Source organism: Armigeres subalbatus, chromosome 2, assembly GCF_024139115.2.
Source record: "Armigeres subalbatus isolate Guangzhou_Male chromosome 2, GZ_Asu_2, whole genome shotgun sequence".
Lineage (NCBI taxonomy): Eukaryota > Metazoa > Arthropoda > Insecta > Diptera > Culicidae > Armigeres > Armigeres subalbatus.
The window spans coordinates 117,880,717-117,900,402 of record NC_085140.1 but is presented as its reverse complement, the minus strand read 5'-3'; the positions used below and the strand labels follow the sequence as shown (position 1 = coordinate 117,900,402).

The window sequence follows — 19,686 nt, the reverse complement described above, 5'->3', positions numbered from 1 at the left end:
AATGATTGAATGAATCATTAACAAAACAGCGACTGTTTTATTTCTGTCGCAAGATTCGCTGGGTGCATGTTTCATTGAAATTCCAAATCCTTTTGAAAATGTTTAATGAAGTGCTCATTTCCGCCCTTGTGCAAGGAATTAATTTGGAACACTTCTTCCGTGCGGTATGTATTTATCTTTACAAGCCACATGTGCTGAATCGGAAGTTGTTTGGTATCAGCAATCTTCACACATTTTCCTACCGCCGTCGTCCACCGACGACGGAATGTTCGACCGGAGGGGAAGATTTTGATGTAGCCAACCTGCTGGTCAAGATAAAGGAACACATCGCAGACGATTTGGATAAAATCGAACAAAGTTTGGAAAACGGTTCTCGATGGTCGGAGTTTCAAGACGTTCGGAAAGTGATTAATCTGGATTTGAACAAGTTGGATTTCAGCGGACAAGGGCGGGATACTGGATTCCTGGTTATCAACCGATTTCTCCCGCGAAATTTGACCGTTTTTCATCCCTTAGATGTGCTGGCTATTATAGGTACGAAATAATTCAACATCTCTATTATTATTTGCTTGGTACATATTGCATTTGATTCTCACACTTGATAATCCATTCAGTTGTCAGAGATTCAAACAATGAATTGCAAACCGAAATATCTGTATTTTCAATTTGTATTTATTTGTCTTCTAGATTTCCATTCACAGTCAGTGTCGATGGTGTGTCTCCAGGATGCGGCAAACAACCTCATTCCGAAAGTTGCCTTCTCGATGCAGCTAAAGCAAGAGATTCTCTCAATCAATTACGAAAACTGTGCCAACCTGGATGACAAGACATCCTCTTGGCTGAAAGATGTCCTTTTCCAGCGACTGCTCAAATGGATCGACAACAACATACTGCAGGCGACTTCCGAACTCTCCACCATCGACAGGAGCGAGCTCGTTTCTCTCTCGTTGATCAACGATCTTCAGGAATACAACCAATTGTACAGCGAGTTGAAATCCAAATACGGCATCGAAATGGTTAGGATATGGCCCGAGACGACCGATCCTAGAAAGTACGTGTACGAAGATGTTGCGATCGCCACCTATTTAATACTTCTGTGGAAACAGGAACGCGCGGAGTCCGGTACCGATCGGTTGCAATCGTTCGTGGACATCGGCTGTGGGAACGGACTGTTGGTCTACATTTTGGCTTCCGAAGGTCACGAGGGGCTCGGCATAGATCTGCGAAGGCGTAAAATATGGGATCACTATCCGGCGAATGTTAGACTGAAGGAGCAATCAATTGTGCCCTCCGATGATGCTCTGTTTCCGAACATTGACTGGATTATCGGAAACCATTCGGACGAACTGTCGCCTTGGATTCCGGTCATAGCGGCGCGGAGTGCCTACCACTGTCGATACTTCCTCTTGCCATGCTGCGCGTTCGAGTTTGATGGCAACAAATTTCAAAGGCAGAATTCCGGCGTCAGTCAGTACGGCGACTTTCTGAGGTACGTTGGGGAAATTTCTGAGGTTTGCGGGTTTGAAACATCCGTGGACCGCTTGAAGATTCCCAGCACTAAGCGAACATGTTTGGTGGGGTCTACGAGGAACTATAGCGAAGATCGATTCCAAGAGTATTCCAATCAAATCCAAGCCTTCATAGATTCCAGAACAGCCGCAAACAGAAAAGAATCCGATTCGATCTGGTCCGAGAGTTTTCGGCCCCGTGAAAGTGTAGAAAAAGTGCGAAACTGCACCAAACTAGAGCGAAGCGTTATAGACGAAATTGTTCGAATAGTATTCGACGCGTTGATTGCCAAGAAACGAATGGCGAGTGAGTTTCCGGAGAAAAACTGGAACGCCGGCGGGAAGATTAGTATCGGAGAATTGGTCGCGCTGATTCCGCAGGATAGGTTGAACAATCTGAAGGCGGAATGCGGTGGACTGCAAACGTTGCTGAAGAATAACCACCAAATATTTCAAGTGCTGAATGGTTGTGTCCAGCTTAGGATTCCGACCAGAGTTGGCGAGAACAGTAAAAGTGCAGAAGAGATGAAAAAGAAAACGAAAAAGCAAAAGAATGTGAGAATAGTGAATCTAAAGGAAAAACCTTGTTGGTTTCACAACAATCACCCGGATGGATGTCCATTTGAAGAGAATGAATGTAAGTTTAAACATTTCTAAATCTGTTGTGCAATATCTTCAAGTGTTATATGATGTCAATCCCTCTAATAACGGCTAACGGTCATATTTGGTATAGTATATAGCAAGTTTGTTTGTGATCATCAGTTGATAGTCTTACTATTGCGTTAACAATGGAGAGCGAGAGCGACACAATCTTTTTTCGTAGCTTTTTATTTGTGCACATTTACAAGTTAGAATTATACGACCCCAAAGGAAATCTAATTATTCTCAATCGAATTCACCAATTCTACATCAATGAGAATCCAATAACTGCAAAGGGATTCTGACAATTCCGAGAAAATTCGATTATACCGAAGCGAATCCAACAATTCCTAGGGGAGACGATTCCGAAGGGAATCTGATGACGATTTCGAAGGGAATCTGATGACGATTCCGAAGGGAATCTGATGACGATTCCGAAGGGAATCTGATGACGATTCCAAAGGGAATCTGATGACGATTCCGAAGGAAATCTGATGACGATTCCGAAGGGAATCTGATGACGATTCCGAAGGGAATCTGATGACGATTCCGGAGGGAATCTGATGACGATTCCGAAGGGAATCTGATGACTGTTACGAAGGGAATCTGATGACGATTCCCAATGGAATCTGATGACGATTCCGAAGGGATTCTGATGACGATTCCAAAGGTAATCTGCTGACGATTCCGAAGGGGATCCGATGACGATTCCGAAAGGAATCTGATGACGATTCTGAAGGGATTCTGATGACGATACCAAAGGTAATCTAATGACGATTCCGAAGGGGATCCGATGACGATTCCGAAGGGAATCTGATGATGATTCCGAAGGGAATCTGATGACGATTCCGAAGGGAATCTGATGACAATTCCGAAGGGAATCTGATGACGATTCCGAAGGGAATCTGATGATGATTTCAAAGAGAATCTGATGACGACCATCATCATCATCAAGGGAATCTTATGACGATTCCGGAGGGAATCTAATGACGATTGCGAAGGGAATCCGATGACGATTCCGAAGGGAATCTGATGACGATTCCGAAGGAAATCTGATGACGATTCCTAAGAGAATCTGATGACGATTCCGAAGTGAAAGTGATGACGATTCCGAAGGGAATCTGATGACGATTCCGAGAGAAATCTGATGACGATTTCGAAGGGAAACTGACGACGACTCAGAAGGGATCTGATGACGATTCCGAAGTGAATGTGATGACGATTCCGAAGGGAATCTGATGACGATTCCGAGAGAAATCTGATGACGATTTCGAAGGGAAACTGACGACGACTCAGAAGGGATATGATGACGATTCCGAAGGGAATTTGATAACGATTCCGAAGGTATCTGATGACGATTTCGAAGGGAATCTGATGACGATTCCGAAGGGAATCTGATGATGATTCCAAAGAGAATCTGATGACGACCATCATCATCATCAAGGGAATCTTATGACGATTCCGGAGGGAATCTGATGACGATTGCGAAGGGAATCCGATGACGATTCCGAAGGGAATCTGATGACGATTCCGAAGGGAATCTGATGACAATTCCGAAGGGAATCTGATGACGATTCCGAAGGGAATCTGATGATGATTCCAAAAAGAATCTGATGACGACCATCATCATCATCAAGGGAATCTTATGACGATTCCGGAGGGAATCTGATGACGATTGCGAAGGGAATCCGATGACGATTCCGAAGGGAATCTGATGACGATTCCGAAGGGAATCTGATGACGATTCCGAAGGAAATCTGATGACGATTCCCAATGGAATCTGATGACGATTCCTAAGAGAATCTGATGACGATTCCGAAGTGAATGTGATGACGATTCCGAAGGGAATCTGATGACGATTCCGAGAGAAATCTGATGACGATTTCGAAGGGAAACTGACGACGACTCAGAAGGGATCTGATGACGATTCCGAAGTGAATGTGATGACGATTCCGAAGGGAATCTGATGACGATTCCGAGAGAAATCTGATGACGATTTCGAAGGGAAACTGACGACGACTCAGAAGGGATATGATGACGATTCCGAAGAGAATTTGATAACGATTCCGAAGGTATCTGATGACGATTTCGAAGGGAATCTGATGACGATTCCGAAGGGAATCTGATGACGATTCCAAAGCGAGTCTGATGACGATTCCGAAGGAATCTGATGATGATTCCGAAGGGAATTTGATGACGATTCCTAGAGAAATCTGATGACGATTCCGAAGGGAGTCTGATGACGATTCCGAAGGGAATCTCATGACGATCCCGAAGGGAATCTGATGACGATTCCGAAGGGAATCTGATGACGATTCCGAAGGGAATCTGATGACGATTCCGAAGGGAATCTGATGACGATTTCGAAGGGAATCTGATGACGATTCCGAAGGGAATCTGATGACGATTCCGAAGGAATCTGATGACGATTCCGAAGGGAATCTGATGACGATTCCGAAGGGAATCTGGGGCCTCATTGCGCATCTTTTTTCGGTAGCTCTTTCGTATGCCAGCTTGCATGGTTTGTTCATTTTTAGTCGAGGTGTGCAATGCCACCCCTGTTGACGTTTCCGAAGGGAATCTGATGACGATTCTGAAGCGAATCTGGTGACGATTTCGAAGGGAATATGATGACGATTCCGAAGGGCATCTGATGGAGATTCCAAATGGAATCCGATGACGATTCCGAAAGGAACCCGATGACGCTCCCGAAGGGAATTCGATGACGACTCCGAAATGAATCTGACGATTCCGAAGGGAATCTGACGATTTTGAAGGACATCTGACGATTCTGAATGGAACCTGACGATTCCGAAGGGAATCTGATGACGATTCCGAAGGAAATCCGATGACGATTCCGAAGGGAATCTGATGACGATTCCGAAGGGAATCTGATGACGATTCCGAAGGGAATTTGATGACGATTCCGAGAGAAATCTGATGACGATTTCGAAGGGAAACTGACGACGACTCAGAAGGGATCTGATGACGATTCCGAAGGGAATCTGATGACGATTCCGAGAGAAATCTGATGACGATTTCGAAGGGAAACTGACGACGACTCAGAAGGGATATGATGACGATTCCGAAGGGAATTTGATAACGATTCCGAAGGGTATCTGATGACGATTCCGAAAGGAATCTGATGACGATTCCGAAGGGAATCTGATGACGATTCCAAAGCGAGTCTGATGACGATTCCGAAGGAATCTGATGATGATTCCGAAGGGAATTTGATGACGATTCCTAGAGAAATCTGATGACGATTCCGAAGGGAGTCTGATGACGATTCCGAAGGGAATCTCATGACGATCCCGAAGGGAATCTGATGACGATTCCGATGGGAATCTGATGACGATTCCGAAGGGAATCTGATGACGATTCCGAAGGGAATCTGATGACGATTCCGAAGGGAATCTGATGACGATTCCGAAGGGAATCTGATGACGATTCTGAAGGGAATCTGGTGACGATTTCGAAGGGAATATGATGACGATTCCGAAGGAATCTGATGACGATTCCGAAGGGAATCTGATAACGATTCCGAAGGGAATCTGGGGCCTCATTGCGCATCTTTTTTCGGTAGCTCTTTCGTATGCCAGCTTGCATGATTTGCTCATTTTCAGTCGAGGTGCGCAATGCCACCCCTGTTGACGTTTCCGAAGGGAATCTGATGACGATTCTGGTTCCGAAGGGAATCTGATGACGATTCCAAAGGGAATCTGATGACGATTCCGAAGGGCATCTGATGGAGATTCCAAATGGAATCCGATGACGATTCCGAAAGGAACCCGATGACGCTCCCGAAGGGAATTCGATGACGACTCCGAAATGAATCTGACGATTCCGAAGGGAATCTGACGATTTTGAAGGGCATCTGACGATTCTGAAGGGAACCTGACGATTCCGAAGGGAATCTGATGACGATTCCGAAGGGAATCTGATGACGATTCCGAAGGGAATCTGATGACGATTCCGAAGGGAATCTGATGACGATTCCGAAGGGAATCTGATGACGATTCCGAAGGGAATCTGATGACGATTCCGAAGGGAATCTGACGATTCCGAAGAGAATCTGACGATTCCGAAGGGAATTTGACATGGTCAAAATCAGTATTATCCCACTTATTGTTGAGCCGAAACTGATTAAGGGGCGCGCCTTTGAGAGTTGGTATAAGCCATTTTTCGAAGGGTATAAATAGCGGTACCTTAATCTAAAGAGGCCTGACGATTCCGAAGGAATCTGATGACGATTCCGAAGGGAATCTGATAACGATTCCGAAGGGAATCTGATAACGATTCCGAAGGGAATCTGGGGCCTCATTGCGCATCTCTTTTCGGTAGCTCTTTTGTATGGCAGCTTGCATGGTTTGCTCGTTTCGAGTCGAGGTGCGCAATGCCACCCCTGATGACGTTCCCAAAGGGAATCTGATGACGATTCCGAAGGGAATCTGATGGAGATTCCAAAGGGAATCCGATGACGATTCCGAAGGAAACCCGATGACGCTCCCGAAGGGAATTCGTTCACGACTCCGAAGGGAATCTGACGATTTTAAAGGGAATCTGAAATTCAGAAGGGAATCTGATGACGATTCCGGAGGGAATCTGATGAACATTCCGAAGGGAATCTGATGATGATTCCTAAGGGAGAATCTGGTGATGATTCCGAAGGGAATCTGATGACTATTCCGAAAAGAATCTGATGAAGATTCCGAAAGGAATCTGATGCCAATTCCGAAGGGATCTGATGACGATTCCGAAGGGAATTTGATGTTGATTACGAAGGGAATCTGATGTTGATTCCGAAGGGAATTTGATGACGATTCCGAAGGGAATCTGATGACGATTCAGAAGGTAATCTGATGATGATTTCGAAGGGAATCTGATGACGATTCCTAAGGAAATTTGATGACGATTCCGAAGGCAATCTGATAACGACTCCGAAGGGAACCTGATGATTTTGAAAGGAATCTGATCATTTTGAAGGACATCTGACAATTCCGAAGGTAATCTGATTACGATTCTGAGGGGAATCTAATGATGATTCCGAAGGGAATCTGATGCCGATTCCGAAGGGAATTTGATGATGATTTCGAATGCAATCTGATGACGACTCTGAAGGGAACCTGACGATTTTGAAGAGAATCTGTTGATTTTGAAGGGCATCTGACAATTCCGAAGGGAAACTGATTACGATTTTGAGGGGAATCTGATGACGATTCCAAAGAAAATCTGATGATGATTCTGAAGGGAATCTGATGACGATTCTAAAGGGAATCTGATGACGATTCCGAAAGGAATCTGATGACAATTCCGAAGGGATCTGATGACGATTCCGAAGGGAACCTGATGAAGATTCCAAAGGGAATCTGATGACGATTCCGAAGGGAATTTGATGACGATTCCGAAGGCAATCTGATGACGACTTCGAAGGGAATCTGACGATTCCGAAGGTAATCTGACAATTCCGAAAGAAACCTGATGATTCCGACGAAAATCCAACGACTCCGAAGGGAATCTGACGATTTTGAAGGGCATCTGACGATCCTGAAGGAATTCTGGAGATCCGAAAAGAATCTGATGATTTCGAATAGATTCCGTCGATTCTGAGGGGAACCTGACGATTCCGAAGTAAATCCTAAGCGCATGTACGCGCACGGAATGGATAGGATTTGTTTTCACCGGGAAACGCTTTCCCGATGAAAACAAATCCTATACCCACCGTGCGCGTGCAAGAGAAAGATGATCAACGTCAGCAAGCTCTATGGAGTTCAAATTCAAAAGATCCGCAATATTCTGACGATTTCGAAGGGAATACGATGATCCCGAATAAGGGAATAAGACGTTTCCGAAAGGAATTTGGTATTCCAACAGACCAGACGTTTCTGTGTTGAACTTAATGTTTCATTAAAAACACGTTATTAAAGTAATTAAACGAGAAAGGCAAAACAAAATATTTATATTTCAAGATAAATATAATATATTACAAGATAAAGATTGTCGCTTCGGTTCCCTTTGTTCTGCTGTCCGAAACAAGTGTGGTACACAAATGTCAAATCGTATATCAATATTTTTCCTTCATTGACATTTAGCACCCGTATCCTCGCTAGCAAAAGATTTTTTCTTTTTTTTTTTTTTTTTTATATCTTTATTAATGAGGTTTTCGGCCCTGGACCGGTTCGCCTCGTACATAGCAAAAGATGTTCCGGACAGCGACGACAGCGACAATCTTTATCTTGTAGCTAAAATATCTTTTAGGCAAAAAGAGTTCCACAATTGTGAAGGGAATTACTTTATTTACTGTTACTGTTAAGGGAATCACGATTTTTTGGATGACTTTTTCACTTTTTCTATCATTTTTTGCGGATGCACGGACAGATAAATCAACCCAAACTTTGAGTTCAATATACGCACTGATGAGAATATCACAGAAAAAATTTACCCAAATTTGGGTAGTTTTCCCTTTCTTTCCCATGATTGCTATCAAAACTATAGAGCAAGATGCAAACATCTCACCGACACTCAGGAATAAAACTAATCCGAGAATGGTTTTAAATTAAACTTTTCCGTCATTTCTGAAAGTTATACTAAGCTAGTGTGAAAATGTATACTATCAATGATTATAATTTAAACTGAGCGGGATTAACGTAGAAATATATGTTGCTTGTATTCTGTCTTTTGCAGAATCTTATATTTTCTTCTAGCGCGTGGTCCCCATCATTCGTACCGTACAATTTTCAATTAATTACTTATTTAATTTAACAGCATTTGAGGCCGTCAAAGAGGTGAGAAAGTGAGCAATATTGTAAAATATGTGTATACTCATTTAAATTGACTTTTTCTTTTAGATCGGCTGTGAAAAAATGAAATACCAAATCACGCATTTCCAGAGGACGCTTGGATACTGCTTTCCACCGGGACGATATAACCTGTTTCATCGCCCGCTTCCCCCCTCAAGTGACTCAACCCTCAAACATGTTCCAGGCAAAGCTTCCGCCGAGTTACAAAGTGCTGGAGTACCAAATTAAGTATGAGCGTGGCGCTTGTGCTGCGTCATCTGTTCTCAAGCGATCCGGAATCATGTACGCAAAGTGCAGAACACACGAAAGTTCCACACTCAACAGGATCTCAAATCAACTTCATGGGGCAGCTGGCGTTACACCGAAAACATGGGTGGCAGCCTAAGACAGACGCAAAACGACCACGCATTTTCGGAAATCATCAATACGGATTCGGAGAACGCACCGGAGGTGAGCTGCCAAATAGATGCGGTTAAGCTGGGGAGTGACGGTAACAAAAGGATGGTAACGAAATTAATGATCCGGTCGAACGCATTTGGGCTTCCAGTGATGACGTGCTTGGAGTATGCTGCGATGGTTCTGCTGAAACGGTGAAGGATTCTGGTAAGCTTGATGTCGTACAACAACGCCTAAATTTCCACGATAAAGAGACGGCTCTAAAGCTAGCCAGAGAATGGCTCGAAATATGTATTGTGTATCCGGAATAAATTTATACCGCTTTTTATACCGAAGTTAGAATTTTTCTCCAGATACAGGCAACTTTCCCAACTTCGGAAGTAGTGCGCTGGATTCGCCTAAAGATGCGCTAAACAACGCATCAATTAGTTTGACAAATAAAACTTCGGAAGAAAGTTCGGTTCGGAAGTCCCGACTTCCGAATTCTAACTTGGTGCTACGCCGACAATACCTATTGTATATTACATTACCGAAAATGAATAAAAAGATAAATATATTTTTTTGCTTTGATTTTTATTTAAATCATTTTATAAGTGAATTAAGAACAACAACATAACCTATAAATTTTGGATCTAAAACTATACGGCAGTATAATCTTTAAAACAATAAATCCTATTTATACTAATTCACGATTTTTTCAAAGTTATACTATCCCGGTATTGTTGAATCAACATAGTACTTTTATGTAATCATGGTCAGTTAATAGTACCCACGCCTGGCATCCCACCAAATTATGTTCATCACATGTAATTTATGGTGACATTCATAAATAGTAAATAGACTTAAACATACTTGAAGTACGCTTATAAATAGGTACTTTTGACAGTTTTCCCATGGAAAACTGTCAAAACGCACGCAAACGTATCAATTGTTTAAGCCATTCCATAAGCGTGTGCCACGCTTACTTCAATTAACCTATTTATGAGTACTTGATTCACCCATATTTGGTATTGCACATTTCACTCATATTATGAGTAAAATATACTGAGAAAATCGGTACATTTCAACCCATATTGCTGATAAAGCGACTTTACCAATTTATGAGTGAATGAATTTACTCATATTTGGGTGAAAAATATGACTTTGTTGTTTTTGTTGTCAAACTGCCATCACCCGAGTTTTCGAGATCCGGAAACTGTTCCGTTCCGGCGGTTTGTGAACCTATCCAGCTGCAGTGGAGAGTTTACACCTGTTGTGAAAGCCACACATCCTGTTAACAGGTAAGTTTGAATTGTTATCCATGCCTCTAAAGTTCGCAAAGACACTCCATTTTCCATCTTGCAGAACCATAATCCGCCGAAACCAGACGACATTCAACTCACGAGTATTCAAACAGATATGGTTCCCCTGATTAGCATGCCAGCCAAGATGCCAGCGGTCCCACCCATCAACAATCGCACCATGTCAAAACGTAAGTTGGAATGATTTGTGACTCTAACCTTTACCATGACCCTTCATCTCCGTTTGCTTGTAGGGACGGAAACGGCCATAGAAGCAGATTCCACCCACATCTCGAGCTAGTGCTTGCGATCTTCGCGGATCGTGCCATTTTATCCCGTGCCACCATCCAACGAGTCTGGCGATGACTAAAACTGCAGACATCGCATACGACGATGACAACGGAGGTGGAAATTGTGCAGCTAGAAATGATGGTCGCAATTGTATTGCTAATGGACCTGGTGGTGGAACCGCTGATACCGGATCGAGTGGAAGCGGTCGAATGGAAGGACATCATTTAGGAGGTATGTGCCTAAGTGATCCTAAAGATTGATTCCGTAAAGAGGATTGTATTGTCTGTCCTTTCGCCTCAGAGTAAATCGTTGAATATGGGATTCAATATGCCAGCTTCTCCAAGTGCCAACACCGCGGTTCCGGTAGCTTGATCTTCGGAGGAGGGCTGCTATGCACTGAACGAAACATCGTAGGATGTGTACTGCTGACCAGATATGGATGCACCGGAAAGTAACGATTATCGTGCGCAAGGTAATAGCAATTACCGAGAAGAGTGCAAAATATTCGCGATAGCGCATTCGAGGCCCACCGAGATCTTAAAGATATGGATTCCTGATTCGCACGAGGAAACAGTTTCCAATTTGATAAATGCAATGATCATTATCATCTATCTCATCACAAGCGTCGTCGAGACGAGAATGGGCTTCCTTAAACTTCTATTTCCGCCAATACAGCAACCGGTAATCTGACATACTGCTACTCTTTAAGGCATGAATCCTGCTTTTACCAGTCCAACAGTAATCAGTAGCTCCGGTATGGTTTCAGTAAGTTTTTAAAATAAGGATTGTGTATGTATTTGAAATACTATTTTAATAAAAAAAAAGTAATAAATATTTACTTCGTTAAACAATTATTTCGATAATTCCAATATTTTGAAAATCTCAAGCAAAAGCAAAACAATGAAAATTTACCCAAATTTGGGTGAAATTTACTAATAAACCGCTGTCATTCAAGTACCTATTTATGGGTGAAGCTTGGGTGAAGTCGGTTTACTCATATATAGGTAAATGTCACTTTACCCATAAATACGTATGTGCACTTTTTGGCGATTATAGGTACTATTCACCTATATTTGGGTGGACTGAAGTAAGCGTGATGGGGTCAACCAGGCGAATAGCCATTTAGTATGACTTTTAACCTATTTAGTTTAAATATATTTCTGAGTGGAGGTTGCTCAGCCCAATAACCCAAATTTGAGTAAATTCAATATTCTCTATTTTGGGTTGATTAAGGTCCGCTTTGGATAAATTAAACTCAGCTTTGGGTTAATTGTTTACATGGGATTAAAGGCAAACTACCTAGTGCCAGAAAAGTCATTTTACTCAAATTTGGGTTATTGGTTCAAACCACGGTTTTGAGTGCAAACAACCCACTTTTGGGTAGTTTTGGTTTTCAGTGTGAAAAGTTTTTTATTCAATTGTCTGCACTCAAAAAAATACACACGCTGCTATAAAGTGTTTCACCCTTTGATTTGCCCTACTGGTCAAACATGTGAGACTCGAGTGTTAAACACTTTCGGCAACTCACCACGTAACATAATACTTTCAACAGCAAAACACTTTCGGAACAAGTGTTGGTATACTTGAAAATAAATGCTTTCCGCATTGGATCTCAAATGCTATGGTATTGATTTCAAAATGTATTCTTTATTGTTTAAACAGAAAATGCTTTGAAATTAAATGTTTTAGTTGTTCATTTCCCATGTTTTTAATATTGTTATTATTACTATCGCAAATGATTCAAAATCCTGTTTTTGGCAAAATCATATTTTTTTATTGTTTATTATTATTTTTTTCTCCTGAGCTTAAATTTCAAATACTTCTGCTGATTTCAGAACAATTGAAGACTTCTGGCGGTATGTTCCACTTCCGTTACATAGAAGGCGCGGAGCTCTATCGGTTCCAAGTGGTTGCTATATAGCTGGGAGCGGTCCCGGGTTTTAAGAAGTTTGCAGGAAAAGACATAGGCATGCGACTTTGGCCAATGTCGATATGACGATAAAAAATATCCGCAGCGTACTGTAAAGAGATCATTAAATGTATAATTTATATGGTGGTTGTATTTCTAATCATATCTACCTTACACGCACCAGCCATGTTACTCTGCTCCATTACAATGCCGTACCGACTGATTTTCTCCTGAGGAAAAAATGATGAGCATTATAAATATGGACAACAATAATTGGTGCATTATAACGGATCTACTTTATTTATTTCACTTACCTTCTGGGAACATTTTAATTTTTTTCACAGAGAACGTGCGGATCGCCCTTCACTACTTGTCACAAATTGCAAGTTCATTTTTTTCAAAGTGGAACATGCTTTATTAAAGTGTAAAGCACTTTCGATTGTATGGAATTTACTTCGACCGACTTTGCCAGCAGGACAACAAATTCTCTTTATTAACAAATCCAAAACGATCGAATCGAAAGTGTTTTACACTTCGATATCACTGTTACTGACTAGTAGGGCAAAACCAAGTGGATTCCACTTTAATAAAATAATCAACACACTTGATATCGGAGAGTGACTGGTAAATGAGTTCTCAAGTGTTAAGCTCTTGAATTGAAAGGGTGAAAGGGTTTAATTTGGAAAGATATACTTTTTAAATCGAATAGTGGACCTACTTTGACATTCAAGTGCAAGAAGTCTTTAATCGAGCGTTTCGATTATTTTCAGATGTGATGAATGTTTTAAAAATCATTTTCCCGGATTTTGACAGCGATTTGTTTTGATGACGACGTGTGAAGAAATTTTTGTGTCGGAAATTCACAACCGACAGTGATTTTTGTGCAAAAACTTCTTAAAATACTGTTTGGTAATCAAAAAATGAGCACTACGGAAGACGAACCGGATACGAAAAAGGACCACATCAATAAAATAGTGCTCTCGGATGATGTACAACAAGCAATCGAACAGGTTTTGCAAAGCTCGGATCCGCTCGACCATCCCGATTTTGATCCCACGGATTATGTGAACCAGCTGTTTCCGAACGAGCAATCGCTATCCAATATAGACGATGTGATTGCGAAAATGGAGTACGACATCAGCCTCATCGATGACAACATCCGGAGCGTTGTCCGCGGACAAGTGAATACCGGGGAAAACGGAAGGGCTGCCTTGAAGGAAGCTCAGCAATCGATAACCCAGTTGTTTGCGTTGATCACGGATATCAAATCGCGAGCGGAGAAAACCGAGGACATGGTGAAGGAGATAACGAGGGACATCAAGCAGTTGGATTCGGCCAAGAACAATCTAACGTACGCGATAACCACGCTGAATCATCTGCACATGCTGGTGGGCGGGGTGGAGAATCTGAAGCGTTTGGCCGAACGGCGCCAGTACGGGGAAATACTGAACCCGTTGCAGGCTATCATCGAGGTCAATCAGCATTTCCAGCAGTACTCGGAAATATCCCAAATCCAGACACTTTCGTCGCAAGTGCAGCAAATCCAAAACGAATTGGCTACGCAAATTACGGAGGATTTTAAGAACTTTTTCGCGCCGGTACCGGGAGGGCAGCAGGGTGGAAATAGAATGACTATTACGCAGCTGAAGGATGCCTGTCAGGTGGCTTCGGTGCTGGACAAGCCGGTTAAGAAAAATATCCTCAAGTGGTACATCAGTAAGTTGGAAGCTCTTATGATGAAATTCTTGGATATGATAAATTTTGATCCTTTTTTGCACAGATTTGCAGTTACAGGAATATGTTCAGCTGTTTCACGAAAACCAGGACATCGCGTGGTTGGACAAAATTGACAAACGATACGCGTGGGTAAAACGGCACCTGCTGGACTTCGAAGAAAAGTATGGAACTATTTTCCCATTGGATTGGGAGATCTCCGAAAGGATAACGGTTCAGTTTTGCTCCATCACCCGGGAGGAACTGACCAAGATCATGGCCCGCCGAAGGACGGAAATTGATGTGAAGTTGCTGTTGTTTGCCATTCAGAAGACTGCCGCTTTCGAGCAGCTGTTGGATAAACGATTTATTGGGACGACCCTTGGAGAGACAAAACCGGCGGAAGTTGCTGCAAGCGAGAAGCCGTCGTTTATGGACTTAATTGGTGTGTGCTTCAAGCCTTATCTGGACATCTATACGGACAGTATTGATCGGAGTTTGGCAGAACTGATCGATCAGTTTGCACAGCAGAATCAGCAGAATTTGACACCCAAGGATGGGAATGCGTCTGTGTTTCCAAAGTAGGTATCCTGAATTTGATTGCCATCTGAAGTGATTTTGTAAGTGTTTGCGATTCCAGCTGTGCCGAATTGTTCGTATTCTACAAGAAATGCATGGTTCAGTGCACACAGCTGAGCAACGAGAAACCCATGTACGATTTGACGCTTATCTTTAAAAAGTACCTTCGCGAGTATTCCGCTAAAGTGTTGGACGCAAGGATACCAAAACTGCAGCAAAACAGTTCCACGACTTCGATTAGCAACAGCATGTCCTTGCTGACGAAGGATCTGCAGAATCTCTCTACAGCTGCCGGGCAGGTTATTCACAATTTCCTTAAGGAAGGCGAAGCGCCAAGGTTTGTGAGACACTTTTTGAATTAGTAATTCCCTATTTTTAGAGTTAGATAACTGTAACAATAGTTCTGAATCGATTTTGAAAATATTCTTGTTGTACCTATCTTGTTACAATAATCAAATGGGAACGAAAGTTATTTTAAAATGAATGTTTTTTCCGCAGATTTAACATGGACGACATTCGGAAGATTTGTTACGTCTTGGCGACGGCGGAATATTGCTTGGAAACGGTTCAGCAGTTGGAAGACAAACTTAAGGAAAAAATCGAAAAAAGCTACGTAAGCCGAGTAGATCTATCCGACGAGAAAGACGTATTCCACCGGACCATTTCCAACTGCATTCAACTGTTAGTACAAGATCTGGACACAGGCTGCGAGCAGTCTCTAATTATGATGGCAAAAATGTCCTGGCATAACATCAGCAACGTTGGTGACCAAAGCAGTTTTGTGAACCATATCGTTGGAAACCTCAAACAATCGGTTCCGGTGATCCGTGACAATTTGGCCTCTAGCAGAAAGTATTACACGCAATTTTGCCACAAGTTCGTCAACTCGTTCATTCCTAAATACATCAACACGCTGTACAAATTGCGTCCCACCACGACCGGATCCGGATCATCGTCCACGTCGATGGTGAACAGTGCGTCAGGCTCCAGCCTTTCCGAAGGTGCCAACAATCCTTCGAGCAATCCAGCCGGTAACATTCTCGGCTGTGAACAACTTCTCTTGGACACTCACAGTTTGAAAACGGTCCTCATGGATTTGCCCTCGATTGGGTCCCAAGTGCAGCGGAAGCCCCCCGCCACCTACACCAAAGTAGTCGTAAAGGGTATGGCCAAAGCGGAAATGGTGATCAAGGTGGTGATGCAGCCGATCTACCCATCGGCACTCTACATCGAACAATACTTGAAACTGCTCCCCGAGAGCAGCGTGGTAGAGTTTCACAAAATTTTAGAGATGAAAAGCGTCAAAAAGATCGAGCAGCAACAACTGGTGGAGCTCTACAAGCGATCGTGTCCACAGCAGACAGTGCAAGGTGCTGCCGGTGCCGGAGATGGTCTGGTGGTTGCGACAGTGGGAAGCGCTGGTGCCGCCTCGGGTGGCGGAGGAGATGCTCCGATGAGCCAATCTCAGCAGGCTGCGGCCCTGGCAGCGACCGCCATCAGTGGTGCCGGATCCAGTATTATCGCGTTGGGTGATTCCTTGATGGACAAAGGTAGGATAAAGAAGATAGAGAATCTGATCAAGAATCGGTTGCCCAACTGAGCGGTCCCGGAAGGATGTGCGAATCGGTTTAGTTGTATTTTAGGACAAGGAAAAGTTAAGACCACAATGATGTTGCGGATAAATTGGACCATATCGTGTAGTCGTCAATGGCGAATCTACTTATAGTAAAAATGAGAAAGTCCTTGGCTTAAAACTAGATGTTCATCATGTTTTCTAACTTCTAATAATTTATATATCTTGGGTTAGGAATGATAAACATGAAGAATATTACGCTCCCTTTATTCCACACATATAATTGCTTAAGGTGAATTGCGTACGACTCTAATTTAGTAATTTCTGAAGAAATTACACTTTCGGAGGCACATAACGCCAATACACAACTCGTTTTCAGTACTCACAAAAATGTTTTTAAATCACTTATGCATTGACATTTGTGCTGCCACAAGGAGAATCCTTTTGCCAGGCGCAGTGGCCTTGATCGGTCACCCCAAAGATCGCCGGGGGGAGGCGATGATGGAGCCCGTGGTGGGTCAGACGAGGTGCCGGTCGACGTCAAGATGGACGGCCCCACTCTGACCAAAGTCATCAACTCGGTGATGACCAACCATGGGGATGATGGAGTCCAGACCATGGAAGTGATTACGGACGTATCGGACGTAATCATGTCCTTCCTGGACAATCGGGTGAATTACAGTGAGGACTTGAAGCAGGCCGTATTGACCCTCTGCGCTCTAGTCGTGGAGGCAAAGTTGGAATGGAAGTCCTTGCTGGAAGCCAGTAATGAGGCGGAGCACAAGATCCGTCTTCTTACTGAGGAGAAGGAGTTGGCGGTTAGCCAAGCAGTGAAGGCCTCGAAGGAGACTGAATCGAAGATTCGGCTCCTTACAGAGGGTAAGCAGCTGGCGAAGAGCCAGACTGCAGAGCTTCAACGGCATATGGCAATTAGCGGAGCAACTCCTAAGCTAAGTAAGGTCACGCAGGAGGCGGACCCGAAAGTAGCCAATAAAGCCTCGGCACGGACCGTCGAGAAGGTCCGAGAGGATAAGATCGAGACGAAAATGGTACCTCGACCAAGGAAGATACCAGAGGATCGCCGGGAGGAAGACCTGTCATGGACGGAGGTCGTGAATCCAAGAAAGGCGAAACGAAGTCGTCAGCAGGCCGCAAGGAGAGCGACCAAAGGTGCGGAGCAGGTCACTGCTAAGAAGGGTAGAGCCCGTGTGAAAAAGGGTGCGTCTTCCAATGGCAGCGACAAGCGGATGGACAGAGGCAAAGCGATTATTGTCAAGACTAACGATAAAAGCTATGCCGAAATCCTAAAGACTATGAAAGGCACCGAGAAGCTCTCTAGTCTAAGGGGGGTGTCAACTGCTACTGCTACAATATGCTACTCGGAATAGTTCCGAGTATAAAAAGTTGACGGAGGAGGTCCTGGGTGACGGGGTTCAGGTTAGAGCCCTGTGCCCAGTCCTGAACATCCAGTGCAAGGGCATGGATGAAATAACCGAACCCGGAGACCTGGTAGACGCACTGAAGGAGCAGTGCAATGTCGAGATCCAGGAATCCGCGATTCGGTTACGCAAAGGCTTTGCGGAAATGCAGGTTGCCTAATTCCAAGTACCTATGGCCGAGGCCAAGAAGGTGCTGGACAAGGTAAAACTGAAGGTGGGCTGGTCGGTGTGCTCGCTGAGCACAAGCCAACCCAATCAGGCCTGTTACAGGTGCCTTGACCACGGTCATAAGTCCTATGACTGTAAGGGACCTGACCGTAGTAAGCTGTGCCGTAGGTGCGGAGCCGAAAACCACCAGGCTCGCACCTGCCAGGCTGCACCGAGATGTCTGATCTGTCCTCCGCGGGCAGACAACAGGCATCTCAACCTCGCTCAGGCCTGTCCGGCCTCTAGAAGGGTCCAGACATGCAAGTAACACAGCTAAACTTGAACCACTGCGAGGTGGCCCAACTGCTGCTACAACAGTCGGTTATCGAATGTAAAGCTGATGTTGCCTTGCTGACCGACCCATACAGCATCCCTGCTGGAAACGGCAGTTGGATTGCGGACAAGTCCGGTATGGTGGGAATTTGGACTTGTGGGCGATACCAAATCCAGAAGATAATATCTTCTCCCGACGATGAGGATTTTGTCATAGCAAAGGTAAACGGAGTTTACTTTTGTAGCTGCTACTGTCCTCCTAGATGGAGTATAGAGCAGTACACTAGGGTAGTTGATATTCTTGCGGCGAAACTAACTGCCCTTAAACCAGTAGTTGTAGCAGGTGACTTCAATGGGTGGGCAGTGGAGTGGGATTCCCGGTTTACTAACGCTAGAGGTTACATCCTGCTAGAGTCACTAGCGGTATTGAACGTAGTTTTGCTGAACGAAGGTCAAGTGCCAACGTTTAGAGGACCGAGCGGTGATTCATGTATCGACGTCACCTTCTGCAGCGCAGGATGGACTGAAGAACCAGGTTGGACGGTCCACGAGGGTCATACTTCTAGCGACCATCAGGAAGTACGCTTTATGGTCGAGTATAGGTACCCGGAAAACTACAACGAGAAGGGGTGGTGCAACTGATCCCGGATGGCGCACCTCACAGTTCAATCAAGAACTGTTGGAGGAGGCGCTGCGCTGGGAAAGTAGGACTACAGGACTGAGCGGTAACGAACTGACAGCGATGCCAAGGAAGACCCAGCCCCCAGGAAATCGACAACCAGTGTACTGGTGGTCTGACACGATTGCAAATCTTCGTAGAACCTGTCTTAGAGCTAAAAGAAGGTTGCGACGTGCTAGAACGGACGCTGAGCGATTCGATAGACGTGGGGTATTCCAGACAGCGAGCAGAGCTCTGAACTACGAGATTAAATGTAGCAAGCGAGCCTGCTTTGAACAGCTGTGCAGGATGGCGAATGACACCCCATGGGGAGATGCATACAGGATAGTGATGGCTAGGACCAATAGCACACCTCCTGAAAGATCCCCAGAGATGTTAGCCGGAATAGTAGAAGGATTGT

At 44.0% G+C, this 19,686-nt stretch overlaps 2 protein-coding genes and 1 long non-coding RNA gene across 8 annotated transcripts in view; all 3 read left to right on the top strand.

Moving 5' to 3' along the window:
• Nucleotides 1-19,686, top strand: part of LOC134210718 (probable tRNA (uracil-O(2)-)-methyltransferase) — a 28,839-nt gene continuing 9,153 nt past the window's right edge. The window contains exons 1-4 of one of the 5 annotated variants that reach the window (XR_009978851.1): nt 1-534; nt 688-2,145; nt 8,832-8,932; nt 8,996-9,851. Coding sequence is in view for 4 of the 5 variants with exons in the window: in XM_062686953.1 (XP_062542937.1) it covers nt 99-534; nt 688-2,145; nt 13,594-13,649 (1,950 nt within the window). In the remaining variant the exon portion in view is untranslated. Of the gene's footprint in view, nt 535-687; nt 2,222-8,831; nt 8,933-8,995; nt 9,852-13,593; nt 13,771-19,686 lie in introns of those variants that run through there. The other 4 variants (XM_062686954.1, XM_062686953.1, XM_062686956.1 and 1 more) reach the window with 4 other exon arrangements.
• On the top strand, nt 10,489-11,856 carry LOC134215007 (uncharacterized). Of its 2 annotated transcripts, XR_009979996.1 has the most exons (4): nt 10,489-10,623; nt 10,688-10,814; nt 10,878-11,145; nt 11,215-11,808. It is a non-coding gene; the product is annotated as an uncharacterized LOC134215007 (long non-coding RNA). The 2 variants fall into 2 exon arrangements; XR_009979995.1 differs by having other exon boundaries at nt 10,878-11,856.
• Nucleotides 13,744-16,815, top strand: LOC134210717 (vacuolar protein sorting-associated protein 53 homolog). The gene is made up of 4 exons (XM_062686951.1): nt 13,744-14,539; nt 14,604-15,117; nt 15,177-15,452; nt 15,614-16,815. The coding sequence occupies exons 1-4, from the start codon at nt 13,744-13,746 to the stop codon at nt 16,713-16,715; spliced, it is 2,688 nt and encodes an 895-aa protein (XP_062542935.1). The 3' UTR covers nt 16,716-16,815.